The sequence below is a fragment of the Lutjanus erythropterus genome, chromosome 13, assembly GCF_056507025.1.
Source record: "Lutjanus erythropterus isolate fLutEry1 chromosome 13, fLutEry1.hap2, whole genome shotgun sequence".
Taxonomy (NCBI): Eukaryota; Metazoa; Chordata; class Actinopteri; order Lutjaniformes; family Lutjanidae; genus Lutjanus; species Lutjanus erythropterus.
Genome location: NC_139329.1, coordinates 24,648,690 through 24,672,250, shown reverse-complemented (window position 1 = coordinate 24,672,250; position 23,561 = coordinate 24,648,690). Strand labels below are relative to the sequence as shown.

At 39.8% G+C, this 23,561-nt stretch overlaps 1 protein-coding gene across 1 annotated transcript in view; it reads right to left on the bottom strand.

The window, feature by feature from the left end:
• The window catches only part of megf11 (multiple EGF-like-domains 11), a 100,239-nt gene that overhangs the window by 46,136 nt on the left and 30,542 nt on the right, over positions 1-23,561 (bottom strand). Inside the window, exons 4-6 of the mRNA XM_084734246.1 lie at positions 22,884-22,985; positions 22,381-22,481; positions 16,852-16,944 (exon numbers count right to left, since the gene is read on the bottom strand). Coding sequence (XP_084590372.1) covers positions 16,852-16,944; positions 22,381-22,481; positions 22,884-22,985 — 296 coding nt within the window. The remainder of the gene's footprint in view (positions 1-16,851; positions 16,945-22,380; positions 22,482-22,883; positions 22,986-23,561) is intronic.

Below are 23,561 nucleotides of genomic sequence, written 5' to 3'. Positions count from 1 at the left end.
CTACTTTCACTAAAGTAAATGATCTGAATACTTCTTCCACCACTGCAGGTTTTACATTTACAGAAGGCATGTTCCCTTACCCTGAGAGAGCCAGAGCTGGTGAATTATTTGTTCATACTTACAATCGATACAGTAATAAATAACCAAAAGAAGAAAAAAAAAAGCTTAAAATGGCTGTTTCATTTGATAATAACCAAGGATGAAATAAATGGCATTATAGATTCTCAAGATTGCTTGATGAAATATAAAAATTAACTACGAACATCAAACCAAGATGAGATGAACAGAACTTGGAATATGGCCTCTGGTGTGCTCGGGTACAGTGGCAAAGTCTCAGCGTGCTCATTCACCTGCACTGTCTTTCAGTGTGAGTGAAAATGTGAGGGGCTATTGTTGTGCCTCAGGTACCCTAATTAGAGAATTGTGTCTGACTTCATTTGCATAAGTGGTCTTAATAAATGAGGCCCTAAACTACAGAAAGCTGCAGCTGTTAAATTTGTGCTCACAATAATAATTAGTGCACCTCTACGTGCATCTATGACTTTTGTAGTTATCCATTGACAGAAAATCCAACCCAGTCCATTAATAGATTATGATTTATTGTAAATATTACTGTATGTGAGTGTTTCATGTGACACTGAACAAAGACGTTTGTTCCTCTCCAGCCAGAGCTGGCAGAGGCAGTCACAGGTGAATCTAGGACTTACTATCAGGGGTCGTGAGCTTGAAACAGAATTTTTTAAACCAGTTTGTTTTAACATCAACATGACATCAATTATCTATGTACGTGTCACACTGCTGTACTGAAAATAGTGGTTTATAAAAGCAGGTTTTGTTTGGTGCATCACCAAACAAAACCACAGAAATTAGCGCCAGTGCAGGATGTCACATTACACAGACAATAAAACATCCTGTGACGTGCAGCTGTCAAGCTCAAGTCCTGAGAGTAGCACACTGCAGAGTGTATTTAATATCACACAACAGAAAAACATTAAGATTAGGGTGTATCTGACACAAGTGACCATTATGCATGAATAACCAACACTAAAAGCCTTACAGTTAAATATGGATAATGGTTTGTACACCCCAGCATAGGACTATAATCTTTAAAGATATCTTTACTGTTTTATTTAAGATTTTACATTTCAGTGAATATTGTGAATATGGTGCACAAGAGACAGAAACATGCAGGTGACTAAAGTTACAGTATGTGCCATGCCTTTCTTTAACTCAGAACTGAGCACAGATGTAATTATCTAAAGTCTTTTTAACACTAAATATTCAACCCTCTCAAGGCTTGAAACGTGGCTGTTAAAAATTGTCACTTTAATCATAGAGAACAGCGGTCAGCTTGAATTCATGACAGATATATTGTACCGTTTCAAATGTTTCAAAACGTCCACAGAAAATTTTGAAGTGACACCTGCAGCATAATTCACGACCGACTATCAGTATCCATCAGTGTGCTGCAAACACTGTTTCTGCCGTTTTTAGCTCATGTAGTGAGCTGCTTACATTGATTGCTGCTGTTTGCTCTCATAACTAGAAATGTAACTACAAATAGAAGCAGTGAATTTTGCTATATGTTGTCTTCGAAACATATTTAAAATACAGTCAATACCTAGTTGTGCTGCAGGAGAGAATTGAGATGATTTTATTTCCAAAGTGAAAGCTTGGAATCAATTTGCAACTGACATGAACCTAAGCTGCTGCACTCTGTCTGTGAGAAGCCAACTATAAGGTTAGCATGGAGCTAAGAAACAAAAGGTACAGTTTTGGGAGGAGAGAAACTTAAGATTGTTGTAAACTTAGATAGATGAGTGCTGCACCCAGTTTAAAGTACTGTAACATTTTCTTTAACCTTCAACACTCGTGACTTGTGCAAAAATCGAAGTTAAAGTTCGAAAAAGGAAGAGTTTAACACTCGAAAACTCAGTTAATCTTCATCAGGACTGTGTGTGTGCAGCTTGATTGAATTTGATTGACAGTGGCCTGATAACATAAGAAAACAACCTTCCAACTGTCAACAGTTTTCGAGCCCCACCCACTTCAAACCACTGAGAAGAGCACAGACTGACAAACAAACAAAACCCAGAAAATCTGTCATGTGAAAGAATTTTTCAAATCCAAAACTGTGTGTTGATGTATGACCACATCGATAGTAAGTAACAGAAAATAAGCTTTCATGGCTTTTTATATCTTTTGCTTAGACAGAGTTTTGATCAATAATATGATGTCAGACCTATCTGTCTAAGAAAAAGCACACAAGTCATAACTTACAACTACAAACACTATTAGAAATGAAACTAAAACCATTTCCAGAAAATAAAACACTGAAAAAATGGTAACACTTTATTTCTCATTAAGAATGACATGACACTGTCATAACCATGACTTGAACCTGTAATGATGCAGGAATCTTTCTGACTTTTGTCTCAAGTGTTAGTCAGTCGGTTATGCAATTTTAATGCAAAGTTGACACTGTTTGTGAATCTTAACCCAACATTTTCATTAAAAATGACACAATTAGCCCAATGACACTTAATGAAACTCCATTTTCATGACAGGGTTCAGGTCAGTTTTACGCACATCCCTTTCAAATAAAGTGTTACCCTGAAATCTAACAGTGAATTAATAGTGAATTACCATCCTGGGCTGAGAGGATGTTTAGGTGTAAGTTTGTAAATAATGTTTCTGTCAATTTGATGATTTGAATTACCTTAAATTGTACTTGAAGTCAAAGAGCACTAAAACCCATTGACCAACACAGAGAGGTGTATGACTTCAAATGGAGTGGAAGTAATTATTTTTTCTGTGCATAAGCCTTTCACTATTTCTCTCCGTGGAGTGTGTTTTGTAAGCAAACACCGCTTGTCAGCTGTTTATTCAAACCGATGATTTTATGTGTCTAACATGTCACAGTGTATGGATCTGTCCCTCACTACAAACGCAAACATGATTTATTTTGAAGACGGACAATCAGTGTGTCTATTCACCTACCAAATTAATCCCAACAATACAGAAACACATACACGTGCACACACAAACACAAGGATAATTGCTTTTTAATGATCTCACATTATGCAAATGCTCATCATGAAGCCATAAATCTTTGAAGGAGTTTATACCTGCCTGACCACCAGTAATGCCAACAGACTGACGTATTACATTGGACAAGGAAAGTTAAAAGTAAAGAAAGACTTTCACTGGCCTCTAATTCTCTGTGCAATCATGTACATTAAAGGGATAGTTCTGACTATTTTAAGCAGGGTTGTATGAGCTACTTATTGATAGTCAGTGTATAGCAGAGAGAGGGGCACCAGTGCAGAAGCTAAGCAATAAACCACTTAACTTTGCTGTCAGACAGCTTTTTCTGATGGGAAACTGCCATTATTTAAGCCAAATACTGTTCTCGCCACATCAACCCAACTTTATTGGTGGAATTAGTCATTTTACCTTGCAAAACACTGTGTTCTGTGAGGTAAAGTAACTAATTTCACCTATGGAGTCTGGTAGGTTTAAAGAGAGCAATATTTGGTTTACATAACTGTTGTCTCCCATCAGAAAAGGGCGTCTGATGGCAAAGTAAAAAAGTGAAAATATTCTAACTATATACTTTAACTGAGAGATAGGACCTTTAAGAGGCTAAAATACCTTTTTGTTGCCGACCCTGTACACAGCAGCTCATTATTTAGTTTCCAGATGGTGCTCCTCTCTGCTTCTCCAAGCTGGGATTGTGCCGACAAGCATCAACTTTAGCCAGCACACTGACTATCAATAAGTACCTCACACAACTCCACTTCAAATAACCTGAACTGTCGCTTTATTCTATGCATTAAAATGATCGCAACTGTCAAAAAACAAGCTAAAAATATATATATATAAATGTATAGTTTCAACTGTCACCAAAGTTCTGCTGGGTCATTGATATTTATATAAAATCGGGTATTAATGTGGTATAGCAGCAGTACTAAATTAGCACTAGAACATGTGAAATATTCAAATATCTGAAGTTTGAAAACCACAGCAGTGCATAATGCTCAATTAGGTATGAAGAGCAGCAGCACTGGATGGTTGGATAGATAGCTGGTAAAATATGAAAGCACAGAAACAGGAAAACATCTCTCGCCTTTGATTAACACAGAAAAACTGTAGATTAAGGGTTTTTCCTTTATACTGTAGCTACCATCCTCTCTCCAGGATAATGTGGACCCTTTAGAGATGTCTCTCCCAAAAAGAGAAAAAAAGAGGATATCCTGGAGTTCATCTCAAATGAACTGCTGGCTCTGAAAGCAGTGTTGTTCTTTCAGTCTCTGAAACTCGCTGGGCCCATGAATTATTCTCCCCGATTCTCAAAGTCAAAGTGAAGTGAAAAGTATACAACAGCAACTTAGGCAGTATTGTGTGTGTGTGTGTGTGTGTGTGTGTGTGTGTGTGTGTGTGTGTGTGTGTGTGTGTGTGTGAGAGAGAGAGGGAGAGAGAGAGAGAGAGAGAGAGAGAGAGAGAGAGAGAGAGAGAGAGAGAGAGAGAAAGTCTGTGTGTGTGTCAAAAAAGAGAGAGAAGGAGAGTGAGGCAGAGAGATACTGTACACTCTTAGAAGTACAAGTGCGAACTAGAACCATCAAGGGTTCCTCAGCTTGTCCCCATAGGAGAACCCTTTTCGGTTTGTGGTAGAACCTTTAATAAAGGGTCCACGTGGGATGCATTTCAGAGAGTTCTACCCAATATAATGGGTTAAAGGGTTAAACACAGAACCATCAGTGAAAGGTTTCACCCAGAACCTCCTATAAAATGGTTCTACAAATAACCCTTCTGTGGTGTAATGGTTTAACTCAGAATCCTCTCTGGGAGTTCTATTCAGAACCTTTTTATAGTCCAAGGGTTTTATCCAGAACCCACCTTGAGGGCTCTACTTTAAGCCCCTTTTTATTCTAAGGGAGTCCTATATACCACCTATTTTATCTAGGAGCCACCTGGGGGTTCCTAGGGTTCTACCTAGAACCCTTTACATAAGAGGGTTTTTTTTTTCAGAACACACCCAGAGGATTCTAAAACCCTTTCATATTCTCAGGGTTTTATCTAGAACTCACTCAGAGGGTTCTACTGAGAACTTGTTTACATTACGTTACATAGAACCCTTGATGAAAGATTTCCTCAAGGATTTCAACAATCCTTGACGAACCCTCTCTTCAAAATAGGGTTCTTAAGATGCAAATTGTTCTTAGTAGAACCTCTTCCCTTCAGGAAGAACCCTTCTGGAACCCAAATTTAATAAGTGTGCAGTAACATTGAAGAGGCGGCTCAGGAATGAATTGAGCCATCTGGGGAAAGCAGCAGGTTCCAGCATGGAGCATAAATCCTGACTCTCAGTCCACATGACATTTACTATGAGTGACAGAGCAGCGTTTAAAATATTTAAAACAAGAACAACATTCGATTTAATCACCGGTCACTTTTCATTAAACTGAAGTTGTCAGGTTTGAGGACGAACAGACGATACAAGAGAGAACATTTCCATCCAAAACCTTATTTCAGAGTCAAGGCAAGGACCACTGATATTGATCCGTGGACCTTAACCCTCTTTTTGTTCTGTGGTGGAGGGCGATTTTGTCATTCATACTACAGTATGCCTATGCCTGGAATGAAGTGAAGTCCCAGGAACATGTCCCTGAATCATAATACAAGCAAATGTTTAAAGTGCGAGGCTGCGAGAATCACATGGTGTCAAGTTTCTTTGCAAATCTAATTTCTCAGGGGGGACTCATCACTTTGAGGATGTGGGTGCCTGAACCAGTAAGTCAGCATTTTTTGTCTTTTATCCATCTAAACTCAATTGAAAGGTCTTAATGAAGTGCATTCTACAGGATATGATGAACTCCTATAGGTCCAAGTCTCTGCTAAGGCTTAACAGTGTATTGGCTGACAACATGTGCTCAGCTGCATTGACCTTGTTTTTATTTTGTTTTTTCAGCTTTACAACTAATTTTGGATTAGTTACTGTGCCACACAGATTGGATCCTCATGAATGCATCCTTGTGTTTGGTAATGATTATATTTCCTCTAAAACTTCCTTTGATCCTTATCATCCAGATGCCCTTTTGTCGATGTTTAGATCCCAAGCTACATCTCTTTGTTCCACTTAGTGCGCCCTAGCTATGTGATAGCGTCTCTTCGCGTTTTGTCCTTTTCCTTTTCCTCTGTGGCAAATTTAATTGAATTTCTGGGCTTTTAATGTCTGCATTACTCTAATCAGAAACGAGGAGAGTAGAGTTGTTTATCTCGACCTTGGTAGAATTAGCAGAGGGTATTTGTGGAGATGTTAATGCTTTGAAAAAAAAACCCCACAAACTATTCTGCAAGATCGTAACCTGAGCTTATATTGATCAGCTAGTCAAAGGACTGATGTTCACTCTGGCATCAGGGAGAAAGCATGTGACAAAATACTGTAAACTCAAACCGTAGATACAAAATACTCCTCTGCCTTTTATATCAAAGAATGCCAGTGAAGACAAATACATTTTATATGAGTTGACCCAGCTTCCAACTCTTTGTTTTTTTGTGACTGTATAATATTAAGACACTCGCGCTGGACGATTCATCAGTCACAGACAGTGGAAAGATAGGACTGCCATTAAAGTAAGATGCAGGCATTCTCCTATCTCACACAAACAACATGCAATATAACCTTCTGAGAGGGTGGCACGACTGCAGGCGAGGCAGAACACAGTGGAATGCAAAATACAACCCCAAATACCCTAGGGCCCGGAGGCAAATTTGATTAAAAGTTTGTTTTTCTTCACTCTCAACAAACGGAGGAGCTCGTCGATGCGGCACTGACAGTTAATTGGACTTGGCAGGGCCACGAGTTCATTCGTCAGCATTGTGTGGGGCTTGCCTAGGAGGAGCAGGACAATCGATGTCCCTCAGGACGGCCTGTAATCACTGCAACACTCCAATGAAGTCCAGGGTTAAACATCAGGAGATTGCAGGTGCACCAGAGGATCTGAGAAAGACTGCTAATATGCTCCCCACTACTCCCAAAGCAAACCAAGGACACTGCAACACAGCACCCAAAGGACTGTGATGATCCCCAAGATGAGAATTACACCTCAAGCTATTATTCTGACCAACATTATCATGAAACCAAGGTCCTGAGAGGTGAGACGGGTGTAAATAACAAATATTTTGCAAATAAAGTGCTACATGAGACTTGGCATGTGTTAAGTCTAGAGCAGTGGTCCCCAGCCTGGGGTCAGGATGCCTGCAAGGGGTAAGTTCAGTCTGAAGGGCCACAAAATGATTAACAGGATATTAAAATACCAATGTGCAGGATTTAGTGGCATCTAGCGGTGAGGTTGCAGACCTTGTCTCACTCTCCCCTTCCAAATGTGTGGGAGAACCTACAGTGGCCGTGGCGCACCATGGCAGACACTGTGACGAGGATTCCTCTATAAACGGTTCATTCTAAGGCACTTCCAGCCTTTTAAAAAATTATTCAAACAAAACAAGGGGGGGAAAATTGCATTTTGGTTGAAGCCATCACAACAGTTAGATATGTGAAATGAACATGGACGTTCACTAATAGATGTTGGTTTGTTTTAAGACGTCAAAAGCCATAAACATTAGGGACCACTGGCCTAGATCAGTGGTCCGAGCCTGGTGCTGACACACTCAACCAAGGGGGCTGCTACCTGAGGGACTGTGAGACGATTACTAAAGTAGAACAGAAGAGGAATTAATAACTCCGAACAAACAAAAGCTGCCTTCCAAATCTCACACTTTTTCTTTTTACTGTACACACTGCAGCTGCCCTTCCAAATAATGTACTGTTGCTTGCAGTACACATACGCTTGGGATATACTACTTCATCATACCATTGCACCTTGAACTTTGATCCTCTTTCTCATACATCCGTTTCAGTCTGCAGCGCAAAATTTTAAGTGAAAAGTATGCGATTTGGAGTGCAGCTAATGAGCTGTCATCTGTCTGTGCTCTCTCTGTGGATCAGCTGATGTGACGTATTTTATTTTCCATAGAGAATTGTGGGTCAGAATAACTTAATAACATGTTGGCTTGCATACTACAAAATGTGACCAGATGTAGTGGGACATCCTGGTGTTTCTGGCATACTAGTGAATTTGGCATACTATGTATTGCAACATACTAAATCTTTTTTTCTAGCATACATAACACACCCTAAGACTTTTCTCCAAACTTTCTCTTTTCATTGCCTCTTCAGACTTCGAAAAACATTTCAAAAGAAAAAAAAAACTTCTCTTTAAGGGGTCACAGGCCAAAAAGACTGAGAGGAAACGATTTGGCACTGCTGGAGAGACCAAACCGAGCAGCGTTTTAACACCGGAGGTCTATATCCAGTGTGTGGAGTTATGTCTACCACACACTGAAGTGTGAAAAGGTCATCAAAAGCAATGATCAATAAAAATCAATTGAATCTTTGGAAACAAACTTCATACACACGGCGATGGACCACAAAATCAACTGTGACTTATAGACTGTGAAATGAGCTAAAACAGCTTTGTTCTACATTAGTATTCAGAAGATATCTTATCTCTCTAAACTGTTATCATAGCATTTCAGCTATTTTAGACATACTGACCTTCTCTTAAGGACAGGAGATAAGGCTTTTTAATGTCCTTATTAAATCAAGCCATCTATGCAGACTCTCCGAGTTGGGCAGTGTGTTCCAGGGGCCCTTAAGTCTCTCTCTTACTGACTAATAAGTATCATGGTGATAATGACCAGTGGGACTGGATGTTGTAACCGCACTGTTCAAAATTATTGAATCATCCTCACCATCACCACGATATGCTGTGATATCCACCTACTTTTTGTGCTGAGGTTATATGCATGGAAATAAAGCACACTCTCACACACATGCAGAGACACAGCCACACATTTTGGGCAGTCTCCCAAAGGTAATGGAGCAGTGAGCTCTTAGGGAACAATAAATCCTGGTTAATGGGATGGTACAAAAATCTTCAGAGCCGGGCAAAGTCAATCTGCATACTGAGCCAATGAGGCTTATATGTACAGAAAATGTTATGAAGACATGTATGTGTGTGTGTGTGTGTGTGTGTGTGTGTGTGTGTGTGTGTGTGTGTGTGTGTGTGTCAAACCGGCTGATGCATACTGCTAATGTAAAACCTCTTCAAAAGATTGTGGTAGTCGCTTTCAGTTAGAATATTTTGAATAATATTTAATTCATGATCACCACATGTCTGTGTGTGTGTGTGTGTGTGTGTGTGTGTGTGTGTGTGTGTGTGTTGTCAGCAGTAAAGAAGGATACAGTCAGCCACGGTGCATGTGCCACAATTCATTCGATGGACTCACCATCAGTCAGTTGAAGTCTCGGCACAGTGATTTACACCACACATAAGTCACACGAGTCACTGAGAGACATGCAGGGGAAGATCTGAGAGGCACGCTGCCACATCTTGAGAAATCTCTGTCAGAGCCTCGGCAGTGACAGCCACACAGTTCAATCTGTTCTGCTTACCAGCCGACATCAGTGCTCGACTCAAACCAACAAAGCCTTTCCTTAAGTTCTTAGTGGCTATTAGAGTAATAGTTAAAATGGTGATTTACTATGTTGGGTCGTAACATTAGAAGTTATTCCATCTATTAGCATAACATTTTCAGGTGTATTGTGTATTTTTGGGAAATGCAATTAATAATCTTCCCAATTTAGGCTACATCAAACAGCATTTTGATCACATGTCCAGCAGTGTTGGGTGAGTTACTATCAAAAAAGTAATTTAATACACATTATTAGCTACTTTCATTTGAGAGTACTAAGTTACTTTACAATATTAACCGTCGGTGTACAGTAATGCATTACAGACTTTTGTGTTACTTTCATCAAAATAACTGCAGAAGAAAGACATGGCAGTATAAAATGGAAGAACTGTGTTCCATGTGTGTAACCTTACCTGAAGTGTTTCACTTTACACACCTGTTGGCAGCCCTTCAAAAACTAATTTTCTTCCTTTGATAATGTGTTAGACTACTTGACATAGTAAGTATAATAATATAACCCAGAATTCTGTTATTAACAAGTTAAATTTATCACCATCTAAAATAATATATTACTGTAACACACTACTTTTGTAATGCATTACCCCCAACATTGGTGTCCAGCCATATTCCATTAATTTCAATGCAATTCAACGGGCTATTACTGGCATGAATGTTATATAAACAATATTGCCAAAGCATCAATGATAAGACATAAGATAAGGATAACCATGACCTTGCCTTGCCCTCAACTCTTTCATCTAGTTCATACAATATTAGTAAGCTAATGCTTTATATCTTGTAGTTAATTAAATATTCAATAGCAACTAATGTCTTCGTATAATTAGTTTTTGTGGTTTTATTTAGTCATGAATAAGGCTGCGTTTAGATCAACCTCATTCATGTGCTGCAGCAGGGGTGCCATAGTTGTAAAATCCTGTCTACAAGTATTATACACTTCTGTGCAGTGTTTTGGCATCTGATAAGCCTTGAAACTCATGGATTTGTTACGCGCTTACTCAGACTGGAACTTGTGGGTTGTATTTGATTATGTCGCTGGCATCTTAAACAACACACCCACCAATGCAGCTGCTTATGATGTTTTAAGGCAAATTGTTTTTGGTCTGAATGACCCAAGAAATCTAGACTTATAAATGTGATAACTAGGTTAGATGTGAATTTAATAAAAACTGGTGCAGCTGGCTCCAGTTCATTAGTACAATATGGACTCAGAAAAGAGGCAACATCTCAATGAGCGTGAACTCTGTGTTGTGGAGAAAATAAATAATACTGTCACATACTTGGCAGTATATAAACTGGCTGCAACGCTCCCCGGGAGCCCAGTACTATAAAAAAAACAAAGCTCTGTCAACGCAGGAGGGCCTCATGGATACACACAAACACACACATACACAGTAGCAACTATGTTCCATGAGGCACTATAGATCGGTCTATCTCCTGTCCCCTCGAGAAATACCATTGCCTGGGCGCTTTGATCTACCAAAATGAATGAGGCAGTCGGCATCGACTGTTACAAGCAGCAAGGAACCCCTTTCAGAATGATGCAGTTAGAATATTTATAGTTCTTCTCCCCAAATGTCTCTCTTTACATGGGTGTATAATGAGGAATTCAATCGATTTAGACTTCTTTTTTAAAAGGTGGTGAGGAGATCAAATCTCACTTTTCCATTTTTTTTCTTGATACGGGGACATGATCTCAAAGAAAAGTAACTTGTTGCTTTTATACTGCTGCAGACATGCATGCAGCACACACACACAAAAACACACAAAAATAGTGAATTCTCAATCTTTAAGATTAATGAAGAGAGAAGTTTAGAGAGAAAAGCGTGGAGACATGTCGAGTGATGTGTCGAGCCACAGCGAGTCTGTGTGTGCGTCTATGTCCCGTTCAGTGTAATTCACAGTCTCTTGGTCTTTGACAGCGATGCATGTCAATGTCCTGCTGCTGTGGGATTGGAGAGGAACCATCTGGCACAGATGCACTTCTGAGAATAATGTGTAAATACTGTCGACGGGTGCCAGAGGGACTTCTCACCAATGTGTTTTTCAAGCCAAAATGAAGTTTAACTGTACAGTTTTGGTCTGGTTACTCCTTCATATTGTGTCTGCGCTGGCTGGGGCAGTGTTATCTGCAATGAAAGAAGCTAATGAAGCTAGAGGAAATATCTGTCAGCTCTGCTTGACCCAGCCCGAATTCTCTTTTCAGGGCAATGAGTTCAACATCTAACAAAAGCAATCACTGATTTAAACCCTTAATAATGAATAATCTTACTGTTTTAGCTGATTATTAACATAAAATAAGTAGCATGTACCCCTCCTGTCTGGTGCAATACCTCATAAACAAGTGTTCATAGGCCACATTCATCAATTAACCATGTGTATAGCACCCGCAGCAGTGGTTGCCTTCCCATTTGAATACATTAGGGAGGAATATGTTACCTCATGGGCCACGGCTGACCAACCACATTAGATTTGGCTATTAAGTGTGATAGATTTCTTCTTAGAACGCAGAGGATGCTTTGTGGTTAACAAAGCTAAACTACTCCTTGGACTTTCCAGATACTTATCTCGGTGGCATTGATTTTTTAGAATTTCTGCAGAAGTGGGTGAACATTTCCACCACAATAAGGTAAAAGCAAACACTAAAAGCTGTGTATTTATGCACATTTCTTCTCCCTGAGTGCTGGGAACGTATCATTATCTGACTGCAGCACATGAAATCAATGACAGTGCTTCATTGCACCTAATATTTTACAAGTGATGACAGTCATAGCTAAATATACCTTGTACATATTACATCTATCTTTATCATTCTCTTCATTTGAAAGCTGTTATTACTGCAGCATATAGTGACCCTGTGTGACAGACTCATCAAGAGGGATTAAATCACAACTGCTGAAAAGTACACAGCGACAGAGGAAAAGAGACTGGGTCATCCCTCTGAAACTTTAGAAAAAGAAAGAAAGTCTACTTTTAAACCCAAGAAACTCATAAGGTTGTGAAAAAAAAACTTGATATAGTTTTCATTCAATAAACTCATAATATTCTACAAAGATTTGATTTGCCATTTCATCTCATACTGCAACGCTCTTTTTACAGCAGCATACACTATATTTGTTGCAAACCATACAACCAATAATATCACTACTTTGGCAAAACCTAGTATTATACTTCAGCAGACTAAAATGACTAAAGACATACTGTTCAGTCCCATAAGTAGAGCTCCATCTATCTGAATTGTCTTTGCAAAAATTGCTGCTGTCCCCGTTTTATTGAGTCTAATATTTTTTCATCCATTTTTTTATGTACATTGTGAAAATCCTACTGAGAACAATGTTGTTTTTCAAGACAAACCCTACTGACAAAACAAAGTATACACAGTGGCACAGAGAAGACGAACACAGTACATTTCAATACAAAAAGAGAGGAAGGCAAAGCAACAGAAAACACAAGCACAACAGAGAAAAAGTGACAAAAAAAACAAACATTAGAAGGTACATGTCATCACAGTCTTTTAATGCCCCAGGCTGTTAAATGAAAAAAGAAAAAAAAAAATCATTTCATGACATGTGATCAGAGAAACATGTTCAAAACCACGTTCCACAAGCACAACACACAGGCATTAGAGCAATCACACCAACCAACAACAACAATTAATCATTCATCACCCTGGTGGGAACCTCAACTCTGAATGCTCCAAATCCACAAATGTGATAGATGTAGAACGAGATTTGCAAACAACAGTCAACAGCAAACATCTTGTTTTGCCGTTTTATCTGTGGTCCACATCTACCAGTATGCCCTTGAGAGGAGTAGGACACCCCAGGACTCCGGGCAGGTCACAGAGCAGGTCTGGTCTCAGTGGGACTGTTGCCTTAGGCCAGTGAAGAGGATGAAATGTTTTCTGGCTACAGCAGGTGGACACCAGCGGGTGAAAAACAGGCGGCATCTTTCTTTTCAGCCTCCACCACTGCACCCCAACACAACTTACTGAATCTCGCCCACCTTATCGCCTTCTCTTTTCTGGCCACAAACAGTCCGACTCTTTATTTTCACCACCTGACCCATATACAAAACTGCTTCCTGGTGGGTGCTGCTCCAGAAACGAGGTCCAAGCCTTTGATCCAGCTCCAGATCACTGGCTGAAAGGCTGTCACTTCAGCTTTAGGCCGCTCAGCATCCCACGGCAGCTCTTCATCTCCAAGCCTGGGCGACACACTTTTTATCACATTCACACATCCTTCATCATGTGACCGGCTCATTCTGCCCTCTCACCAGCTACCAGTGTCAGGGAATTGGCTTTTATGCGAGCACAAATACCTCAACTAAAACACAATGCCGGTGAAATAAACAGCAAATAAACCGTGGCATTGATTGTGTCGGAGCTGAATAGATAATATGTGTGCTTTTCAGGCTGCATCCACTTAGATGAAGAGTATCAAAGCTCACATCACCTATGTGAGCTGGGTGAGAGTAAAATTTACAGTGAAAGACAAAAAAAAACATGCTGAACCATTTACACGAAGGAAAAAGAGGGCAGATTTAATTTAAAAATTGGCACGCATTCCTCATTTCTACAGATGAAAGCACGTAAATGAAAAAGCCTGGAATCATGCCTGGTATGGAAATCTAAAGTTATGAATAATGCCTCTGTCTCAATCATCAAGTCTGTTTTAATAAGGTGGATTAGCCCAGCACCTGCAGGCTGAAAGGCACACACGACTGCACTCCTAACCAACCAAGAGTGGGACAAGAGTCCCTGGAGGCCCCTGAACCTCACATCCTTCCCTGTTGGACCCTCACCAGTCTAGTAAGAGTGAACAGCGGCAAACAGTTCAGGCTTGTCATTCATGCCCATGAATCCACCTCCAATGGGCCGGCGCTGCAGCGAGAGACCCTGATTTACACACAGTTGCTAATCAGGGAATGGCTCTCTTGCTAATGAAAACTCATAGATCTGTACAGTAACACTACAGATATGATTTTAGCTCCCATTACTCATTCTAAAATATGCAAGTGGGGATTACAGTTAAATCTTACATGGAGCAGACAGATGAAGAATTTGGGGTCAGAAATGTTGACGCAGAAAATGGTGACTGGGTTGCTGCTTTCAGGGAGTAAAAGCCTCCTGTAGAGAGGCAGAGTCCCTCCCCTTCCAGTGAACCGCCAGATCTTTCTTCTGTACATATATGTACAGTAAGATCCTGTTTGAATTGAGTCATGAATTACACACATGATGTTTGTCAGTTTAAAATTTTACAAGTCAAGAAAGTCACTGTTTGTCACAAAATCTGTTTAAGTACAAAACGAAGCAAAACGAAGAATAAACTAAAGACAAACAGAGTAGTAGAAGTAGCTGCATGTTTGTTTACTTCTTGTCAATAATATCGTAGCGATACCTTTGCCTACAAAGTTATTTTTCATCCTTGAGTTAGCTACTTCACTTTTCACAGTTTTCACCGCTTAGCTTGGAACATGTTAATCTTATTTACCATTTGTTTTGTATCTAGTGTTCTTGAGCATTTTGATAATCACGTCCTCATTATGGTGTTGGGGTTTTCTGTAGTCACTTCCTGTTTTATTTTGGTAATATCTTCCCTTCTCTGTGTTTGTTGTATTTCCTTCCTGTCTTTATCCGTTTCCCTGCCCTTTGATTTCTGATTTTTTCCCACCTGCCATCTGTATATTAAGTCCTGTGTCTTTCCCTCCTTAGTTGCTAGTTTGTCTTCAGCAGTTTGTGGACAGGCCTCCTCATGCTTTGCTGTTTGTCTTGGACTTCTTTTGATTTCATGAACTTTGGATCTCGCTTTTTCAGTTTTATTTGCCTTAGCCTTGCCAGCTCATTAAGTTTATGTGTTTTGAGCTTTTTCATTAAACATCTGAACTGCAACTCATCTTGTCGTTTGCGTTTGAGTCCGTTCTCCTGTTTACCCCACTTCCACTGCCACTTCATGACATTCAGTGTCTTAGACAACCATTATAATAACAATATTAGCCAGCTAGTTTGCAAAGTCATCTTCATTCCCAGATTAGTAGGCCACATCGTCAAGTTAAAATGTCATCTTTCTGTTTTTCTTGGTACCAGAAATGAAGTAGTAATGGCTTGAAATTGAACTTTTATCATATAGCAGCTATCACTGCCAGTCAAAAATAAAAAAAAGAAACAAAGAGAGCTACAGTTAAACGGGATAAAATGAAAGCAGCGAGATGTGAGAAAATAAGCCATATTAACTAGAAAATAAGCCATATTAACTCACAAAATGAACTCTCACACCTATTTTGTTATTAAACAGATAAATACAAAAAAATCACCTTCTGAACTCAGGTTTCTCTCTTTTACCAAACTATCATGAGCTTTGATTGTCTTGTTAAGTGTGTAAAAACACCTTTAAACTTGACAGAAAGAAATTAAAACTCACCAAAACCATTCAAACACTCTGGATTGTTTGAAATTAATTCAACAGGTTAGATGTTAAAAAAGTCTGGCTCTTCCATTTTTTTTTTATTATCACTCATCCTCTCAGTTTAGCACACAGTACTCTGGCCAACAGCAACTAGTGTAAAATGATCTTTTAAATTGACAAACATCATATGTGTAACCTGTGGCACAGTTTAAACAGGATAAAAAATGATTTGTCTCTCACCATTGATGCCCGTTCATATTTTTTCCAATGTAAGGTCCCATGGGGCTCACAGGAAGGGGAGGGAATTCACCTCTCTATACACATTCACTAGTTCTCTGCAGACATAAATATCACAAAGGAGTAAACAGATCCTTTCCTTCTGTTTGGCTTGAGTGACGCTCCAGCATTTAGCTGATTGCAGGATGGATATGCCTGACTCCACCCTCCCATCCCTCCTGGAGTCCAGCTCTGGGAGCTGTGAGGAAAGCCCCAGTAAACAGAAAGGCCAGCACAATGGTTTGCTTCAGCTTGGCATTGATTCATCATCCCACTGAACAAGTCATAGGCACCAGTCTAATCATGATTAAGACCATAACAGAGAGCTCGGTAGACACAGGGGGGATGCAACCATCCATCCATCCGCTATATTCATCAAGCAAATCACTTCCACTTCCAGCAAATGAAAATGAATTCATTGTGACTTACCTGTTCCATTGGCTGTGTTTGCTAAGAAGAGAGGATACAAAGCTGAGCAGCTTTGAGATAGACGCACATTGAGGCAAAAACAGTTGTAGGATTCACAGTAAATTCTTATGGATTAAACTGGCTGTGAAAACCATTTAGAATAAATGAGACTAAGTGACTAAATGGATGTTTAAGAAAGTGCACTCACCACTGGAGCAGTCCAGTCCGCCCCATCCAGGCTCACACTGGCATGTATCGGGAGACACACAGCGGCCATGGACACACTCCTCTGTGCACAGAGCTACGGACACAACACAGAGACATTTTCTCATCAGTGTAGTGTATAATTGAGTTAACACACACACACAAGCAAATTGTAAAACATCATTAAACCACCAATAAACAGCATAATGAAAAGCACCAAGATAACAGCTGAAAGAAAATGGCCCATAAAATTGAACACTCAATATCTCCCTAATGCCATCAAGGGGCTAAATCTTAGCCATGACACTCATATTCAACATCCATCTGCAGCACTTGACACTGGGTAAATGATTTTTTAAGAGATTGAGTCTTTGGTCAACATCTCTGTTTATCACATGGTTTCACTTTCCACAATGAGCTGCTATCAGCAGGCTGGGCCATGGAGGAGCAAGCTGTAAATCCCCTCTAATTTGATCAGCAAGCGCTTTGTCATATAGTGATGCTTTAATGTAGCAGGTCCAGACACCGCAGTGTTTACTAAGTGTGCAGTTTTCTTGATCATTCATATTGAGCAACACGGCACCCGATTGATTGGGTCGGCATCAGTATGCCTGGGAGCGCGTTCACAAGAGTTGGAGGTTTGGTTGTGCTGGATAATAAAGTGACCTACATGCAGTTTTTTGCCACAGTGCCAGTTTTTTTTGTGTGAAGCCAAGAAAGAAAAGTATCACAAAAATAAGCACTTAGCATGAATAAATCTGTGGTAGCCAAGGTCATCTGGCCAGCAGGGTTAAGACAGACAGGCTCTTATCTGAGGAATGAGACAGTCAGGCCAATAGGAAGATAGAGAGAAACCCCCGCCTGATGGGAATCAGCAGTCCACTAACACGGCCTGTGGAGGGATGATACACAGTCCAAGGACAGCAGAACAGACAGCCTTAACTGATCAGACCTCATCCAACACTTCATCCAAGTTCTGCTTCTTTTTGTTCTTTATTTTCTTTTTGTTTTATGATCAAAAGTGCAAAAAGGGCAGCAGGACAGCATCTGTGTTTTTTTTTTTGTTTTTTTTTAAACAACACAAAGCCCTGAGGCGATTTTCGCAGCTCTGTGTGCAACACCATGGCACTCATCCTGCAGGCTGAGAGGTCAGAAGAGAGCTGGATGCAGGCCTGAACAGTGCTACTATAGATTATCACTCAATCAGGCTTCGATTAGGATCCACCGCCTGTGGGAGAGGTGCAGCGGGAGAGAAGAGAAAGAGGAGTGAATCCCAAACACCCACAAGCCGGTGCTAATCGCAGAAATGCTCCCAAGGCAAAAATGGTAAACCAGAGATTGAAAGATAATTTAGGGCAGATTTCTGAGCATCAGTACTCTGGCAGGAAACCTTCTAATTATAGTAAGCCGGCAAAAAGGGAAAGGGGGCTTCAACATTTGTGCTGACGAAGGTGCAAGATTGACTACACGTAATCAATGAGTCCACCATATGCAGAGTGTTCAAACAGGAGGAAGAGACGAATTCAATGTCACCATGATGAGTTGATTTCGTTTACTTTCAATCAGCAAATTCTGATCAGCGAGCAGAACAGGGAAATGCAAATGTGTCACATCCCGTACAAAAAAAAAAAGAAATATGGAAATGAAGTTTTGAATATGGGAGAAAGGATAAAGCGCTCCCCTTCTCCTGAGATCTGAACCGGTGTACTGAAGGGATGGCATAATAAAGTAGGAGGTAGGTCTTTCATTTTAATTGAAATTCATGAATCACTCTGCTTAACTCATGTCTAAGGAATCTGTTGGAAAATTGAGTCTTTCATCTAGATAAAAGGCTAATCTAACTCATTATGCAGAGGTGTTATCAGAACAGGGAACAATGGAGCTAATTGGTGATTGTCATGCAGTGTTAATAAATTTAATATTCTTGCCCAGTCAAAATCTTTTAAAATGTCTGATAAAATAAATTTGTGTAGTCTCTAACTGTGTTATTCTCTCTGTTTTTGGAGAGCTCTGCTCCTGCAGTCAGGAAAAAACGACCTTCTAGTACAATTCTGTTTGTTTATGATTTTTGTAATAGTAGTGTTTTGTACAACACTGGTAGTGAAAGTGGAGTGAAAGAAAACGTGGAACACTTTGTGATGTAGCTGATGGATGAATCAATCTAAGAGATATGCCTACAGAAAATATCAAACAACTCCCTCAAAAGCTTTTTCCACATGCCTCGGTCCTGCACAGCGATGATTTATTTTAAAACTCTGTCTTTGAAGCATTAAAAAATGCAACAAAGCCAAAATGAAATCAAAGGCAGCGAAGTCCTTTCTGGAGAAAAATCTCATCATCTTCCCGATCATCAAAACCCAAATGTGAAATGTGCTAGCGTATTTCTGCCTGAAACTTTATCAAGTCCCAACTAATTCCCGCCGCCAAAGTCATTTTTAGAATTACATTGCACCACTGGACAGGCAAGAGTCATGCAGGAGTCATCTGGCCTAAATGCTCTGCAGAAAGAAGGACTCATAGCCCTGCAGAGTCTGTCGGCCTCTGAAGATATTAGGAGCTGTTGTCATTAGCGAGTTCAACTCACTTCCTCGTGCACAACTGTAATAATCATGCTTATTAGTAGAGAAATGAGCTCCTCACATCCTCTACATAGTCTGGTTGCAGATTAAGGTAATGACTTGCGACAGATCAAAGGTCACAGAATTAATAAAGACCTCGAGTTGGAAACTTCAAGCGCTAATTGAGCAGAAACAGATCAAAGTTCAACTTATCGTGGATGGAAGAGCTTTGCGAAAATGAAACAATTGCTTGCAAACGGCATGATGAAACAAAAAGAACAAACAAAAGAAAAAGCATCCTAAAAGATAACGTTGTTGATTTAGTGTCAGAAGTATGCTCCTTTTGTGTGTTTGTGTGATAATTTTGGTTCACTCAAGGTCTTTGCATCCCCAGATTCATTTAGTTGTACATGTGGTGCCATATAACAAAAAGCACAGGCAGGATTAAAAGGCAAAAACTCTTTTTTCTCTCATTTTTGACTTAATGAAACAGAGTTTATGGAGAAAAATCCACAGTAAATAAACAATACAACAAAGTGTCCTGAAATAGACGACTCGAGTTAATTTTGGGTCGATTTACTCTATAATGCCCACTTTTGTCACTGCATGCAAAACAGCTCGGGGAGTACAAATCTCTTAATCCTGGTAGTGAGAGTGCGAGGATTAAAAGGGGTGGAACAGTTTGCAAAGGCAGCAGAAAGCAAAACTGCCCTTTCGGCCCCTATCAACTCAGCCTCCCCACTTCACCTGAAGGAGGGTGAAAGGGGAGGTCGGCTATTTTCACACTCATGATATCAAAACAAAACCCGGTGTTCATACAAAAAAGGGAAGCCAGTTTTGTGATGTACCTCCACAATGTGCAGAATCACCTAGTTAACACCCTGAAAAGACTATTAATGAACAAATAGCTCCATTGTCAGTCAGATGGTTAATGAATACATTATTGATCAATCTGCGCCTCCCTCCTCGAGACCCCCAGATAATCACACCGGCACTTATTCTTTGCTGGCTGTCGTCCCGGTGCTCTGCTGCTGCCCTGAGGCTACTAGAGCCTAGACAAGGACGAGCTCAGCCATGGTCAAAGAGCATACCCACATGGCTGCAGTCACTGTATCAGTAACTCCCTCATGTTGCAAAAAGATCTAGGAAAATATTAAAGTGTGATTCTAATCTTATTTAAAGAGAATAAAACATTAGGTAAGGCGAGAATATCAAAAAACGTAACTCTCAGAAGCTACATGTTCTGTCTTTATTTGGCCAACATGCAAAAATATTCAGTTTGATGTGCGTGAATAAAAATAGAAATCAATGACCGTTAATGAAGCTACAAAAACGACAGTGAAGGATTGTTATCAGCATATTGCTACAGTCCAATTTGAACGGTTCCTGCTCTTTTTATGTTATTGAACTCCAGTGTGGTTTTATGGAGGGTGCTGTACCTACTCAGTCTGTAACCAGCACCCTCTTGGCTCGTTAATTTTTCTCATTGTTGTACAACTTTGATTAAATTACTCTTGCGGGAAGAGCAAAGCAGAGAGCAGTGTATGTTGTAAAATAGCCTGACTTTGTGTTAAATCATGCTTGATCATCTTCTAAATTCACATGGATGGCGACACGTTAACAGAGGTTTCAAGATTCATGGTGTTTATTGTCACACTGGTTATACAAGTACAATCGTGAGAAACTTTGGCTTGGACGCGCCATCACAAAATAACGGTAAATTAGTAATAGAAGACAAAAACCAAGAAAAAGACATACAATTATGTAATTAAATGTGCATTTACAAAATGAAATATGCAATTCTAAAATAAAATATCACATAAGAAGACATATAAATATAGAACAAATAAATATGTATTTCATTGGTAGCAGTGGTACACTCTTATAAGCGTTCCAAAAGGGATCCTCCTGAATGAGCTGAGGTTCTACCCAGAACCATTTGCTTCTGCAGAACCCTTTGTTTGAATAAATGGTTTGACAAGATTAGGGATTCCATTAAGATGCCTTTTCATCCAAAGAACCTTTTTCGGAAGAAATAATTCTTCAAGGATTTCAACATCAAGGTTCCCAGAAGATAAAACCCTTGGAATACAAACAGGTTCTTGGTAGAACTCCTTGGGTGGTTTGCTGTTAGCACCCTTAGAAGGTGGAAAGGTTCTTGATTGAACACCCAGAGAGGTAACCTGACAAGCCAGATAGTTTGTTACACAGAACAATCTCGGAAGTTGTCCTTAGAAACTGTGAAAGAAAGAAAGGGCTGGCACTTTGAAAAAAAAATCCCTTGGCTTGTAATTGGATGAACCATCTGTCTGTCACATCTAACATGGGCTAACTTCAACCAATCACATCAAACTCTTGCCGAAGCTGGTCAAGGGAAAAGTGAAAAACGTATTTTCCATTGAGAAAAACCTTCAGTGCTGTTCTTTGCTCTTCTTTCAATGAAGAAATATTCTCCATTTCTGATGTAACTGATGCTATCGCAGTATCTTCGTTTACCTCTTCAGGAGCCGCCATTGTTTGTTTGAGATGTGTCGCTTCCCCTTCTAAAACGATGCACGTAGCTGCCGGTAGTGGGGGTCCTGGGTGGAACCATTACACCACAGGTGGGCTCTGTGTAGAACCTCTCATAGGGGGTTCTGGATGAGAACTTTCACAAATGATGCTAGGTATAACTCTTTATGTTGGGTTGTAGGTAGAACTCTATGAATGGGTTCCAATGAAGCTTTAATAAAAGCTTCTACAAAGAATCAATGGCTTTAGTTAGCGCCTTTATTTCTAAGAGTGCAGTGGTTGTAGCGGTGTGTTACTGTGTGTTTATGACAAAGAGGATCAGGCTGGAGTGGTAGGCAACAGAGGTGGCAAGCCACCCACAGTAACGATCAATCCTAATATTTCCTCTTTTGCTCTAAATGTCTGGCAGACACAACCTTAAATGTCATCACTGAGGACAAAGGTGTTAAATAAAGGATACTCACGAACACACAAGTCTCCGCTCTCAAAGTAACCAGGGCAACACTGCGAGCGCCGCCTATACATGGTCCTCACTCCCCGCCGGTAAGCCGTCTTATAGCTGATCCTGGAAAAACAGACCCACAGAGACAGCTACGTGATGTAAAGAGTTACCCTTTCTGAAGGGCAGCAAAACATATAGAAGGTAAAAGAAAGTTGCACTATGATTTTTTCAAAAGCGAGTGGAAATTTGCTTAAAACACCTGGTACATAAAAGTCAGTATTTGGGAGGCAACTGTGTGTGCTTATTTAGCTGGATGCCCACTATAAACCTTAATGGAGTAATTAAAACATTTACTGTGAGATGATTACAGAGGCATCCTGGCTCCGACCACTTGACTGTCGGCCACATTAATAAGAAAATTTACTGTGGCCTTCACAGACTTGGCTCTGCTTGTGGGGGACAGTAAAGGGCGAGTCCCTGATGAGACAAATATGAGGACAAATAAGGAGACTCCTCCAAACTTACCTGTGCCTTGTGCATTTAAACCAGTTGAGGATGTCTGTGCATCTGGTATAGTAGATCTGGTCAAATGGGTGAGCGTAGGACTCCTGGACGGTCACAGCGTAGCTAAAGGACAGAAATATAAAGATGATAGAGAGAAGTACTGTATTTCAGAATAATTTTGACATTATTTTACTTGATCATGCCCATTTTATGCTATTATTTTATACTTCAGCTCCACTTACTCCACATTATTGTACTTTTAAGTCTACATTCCATTAATCTCTTAAAATCATTTTCATGATAAAAGTTGATATTTTTGCTTGAAAAATGGCTGAAACGATTAACTGTTTATCATAGTTACTAGTTACTTCTGAGAATAAGAATTTAAATTGAAAAGAAAAAGATAAGCTGATAAAATACAATGAATTGTTAAACATTTATCCAGTGATTCCCAAAAAACTTTTTGGCTTGTGACCTCTTCCAAAAAAGCAGTGTTTAGTTGGGGCCCCTTGAGTCTTAAGCAGTTAAACCAAAGAGACATTTACCCTTTAAACTTCTCAGATGGTTTCGCTTAAATAACCCAAATAGGTCAAGGTATCCAAGGTATTCAATATTTCACAAAAAACAAAGAAGTTAAAAAAATAATAAAAATTGGTGTAGCAGAATTTTTTTTTTTTTCTTCTCTGCTACCTGATTAAT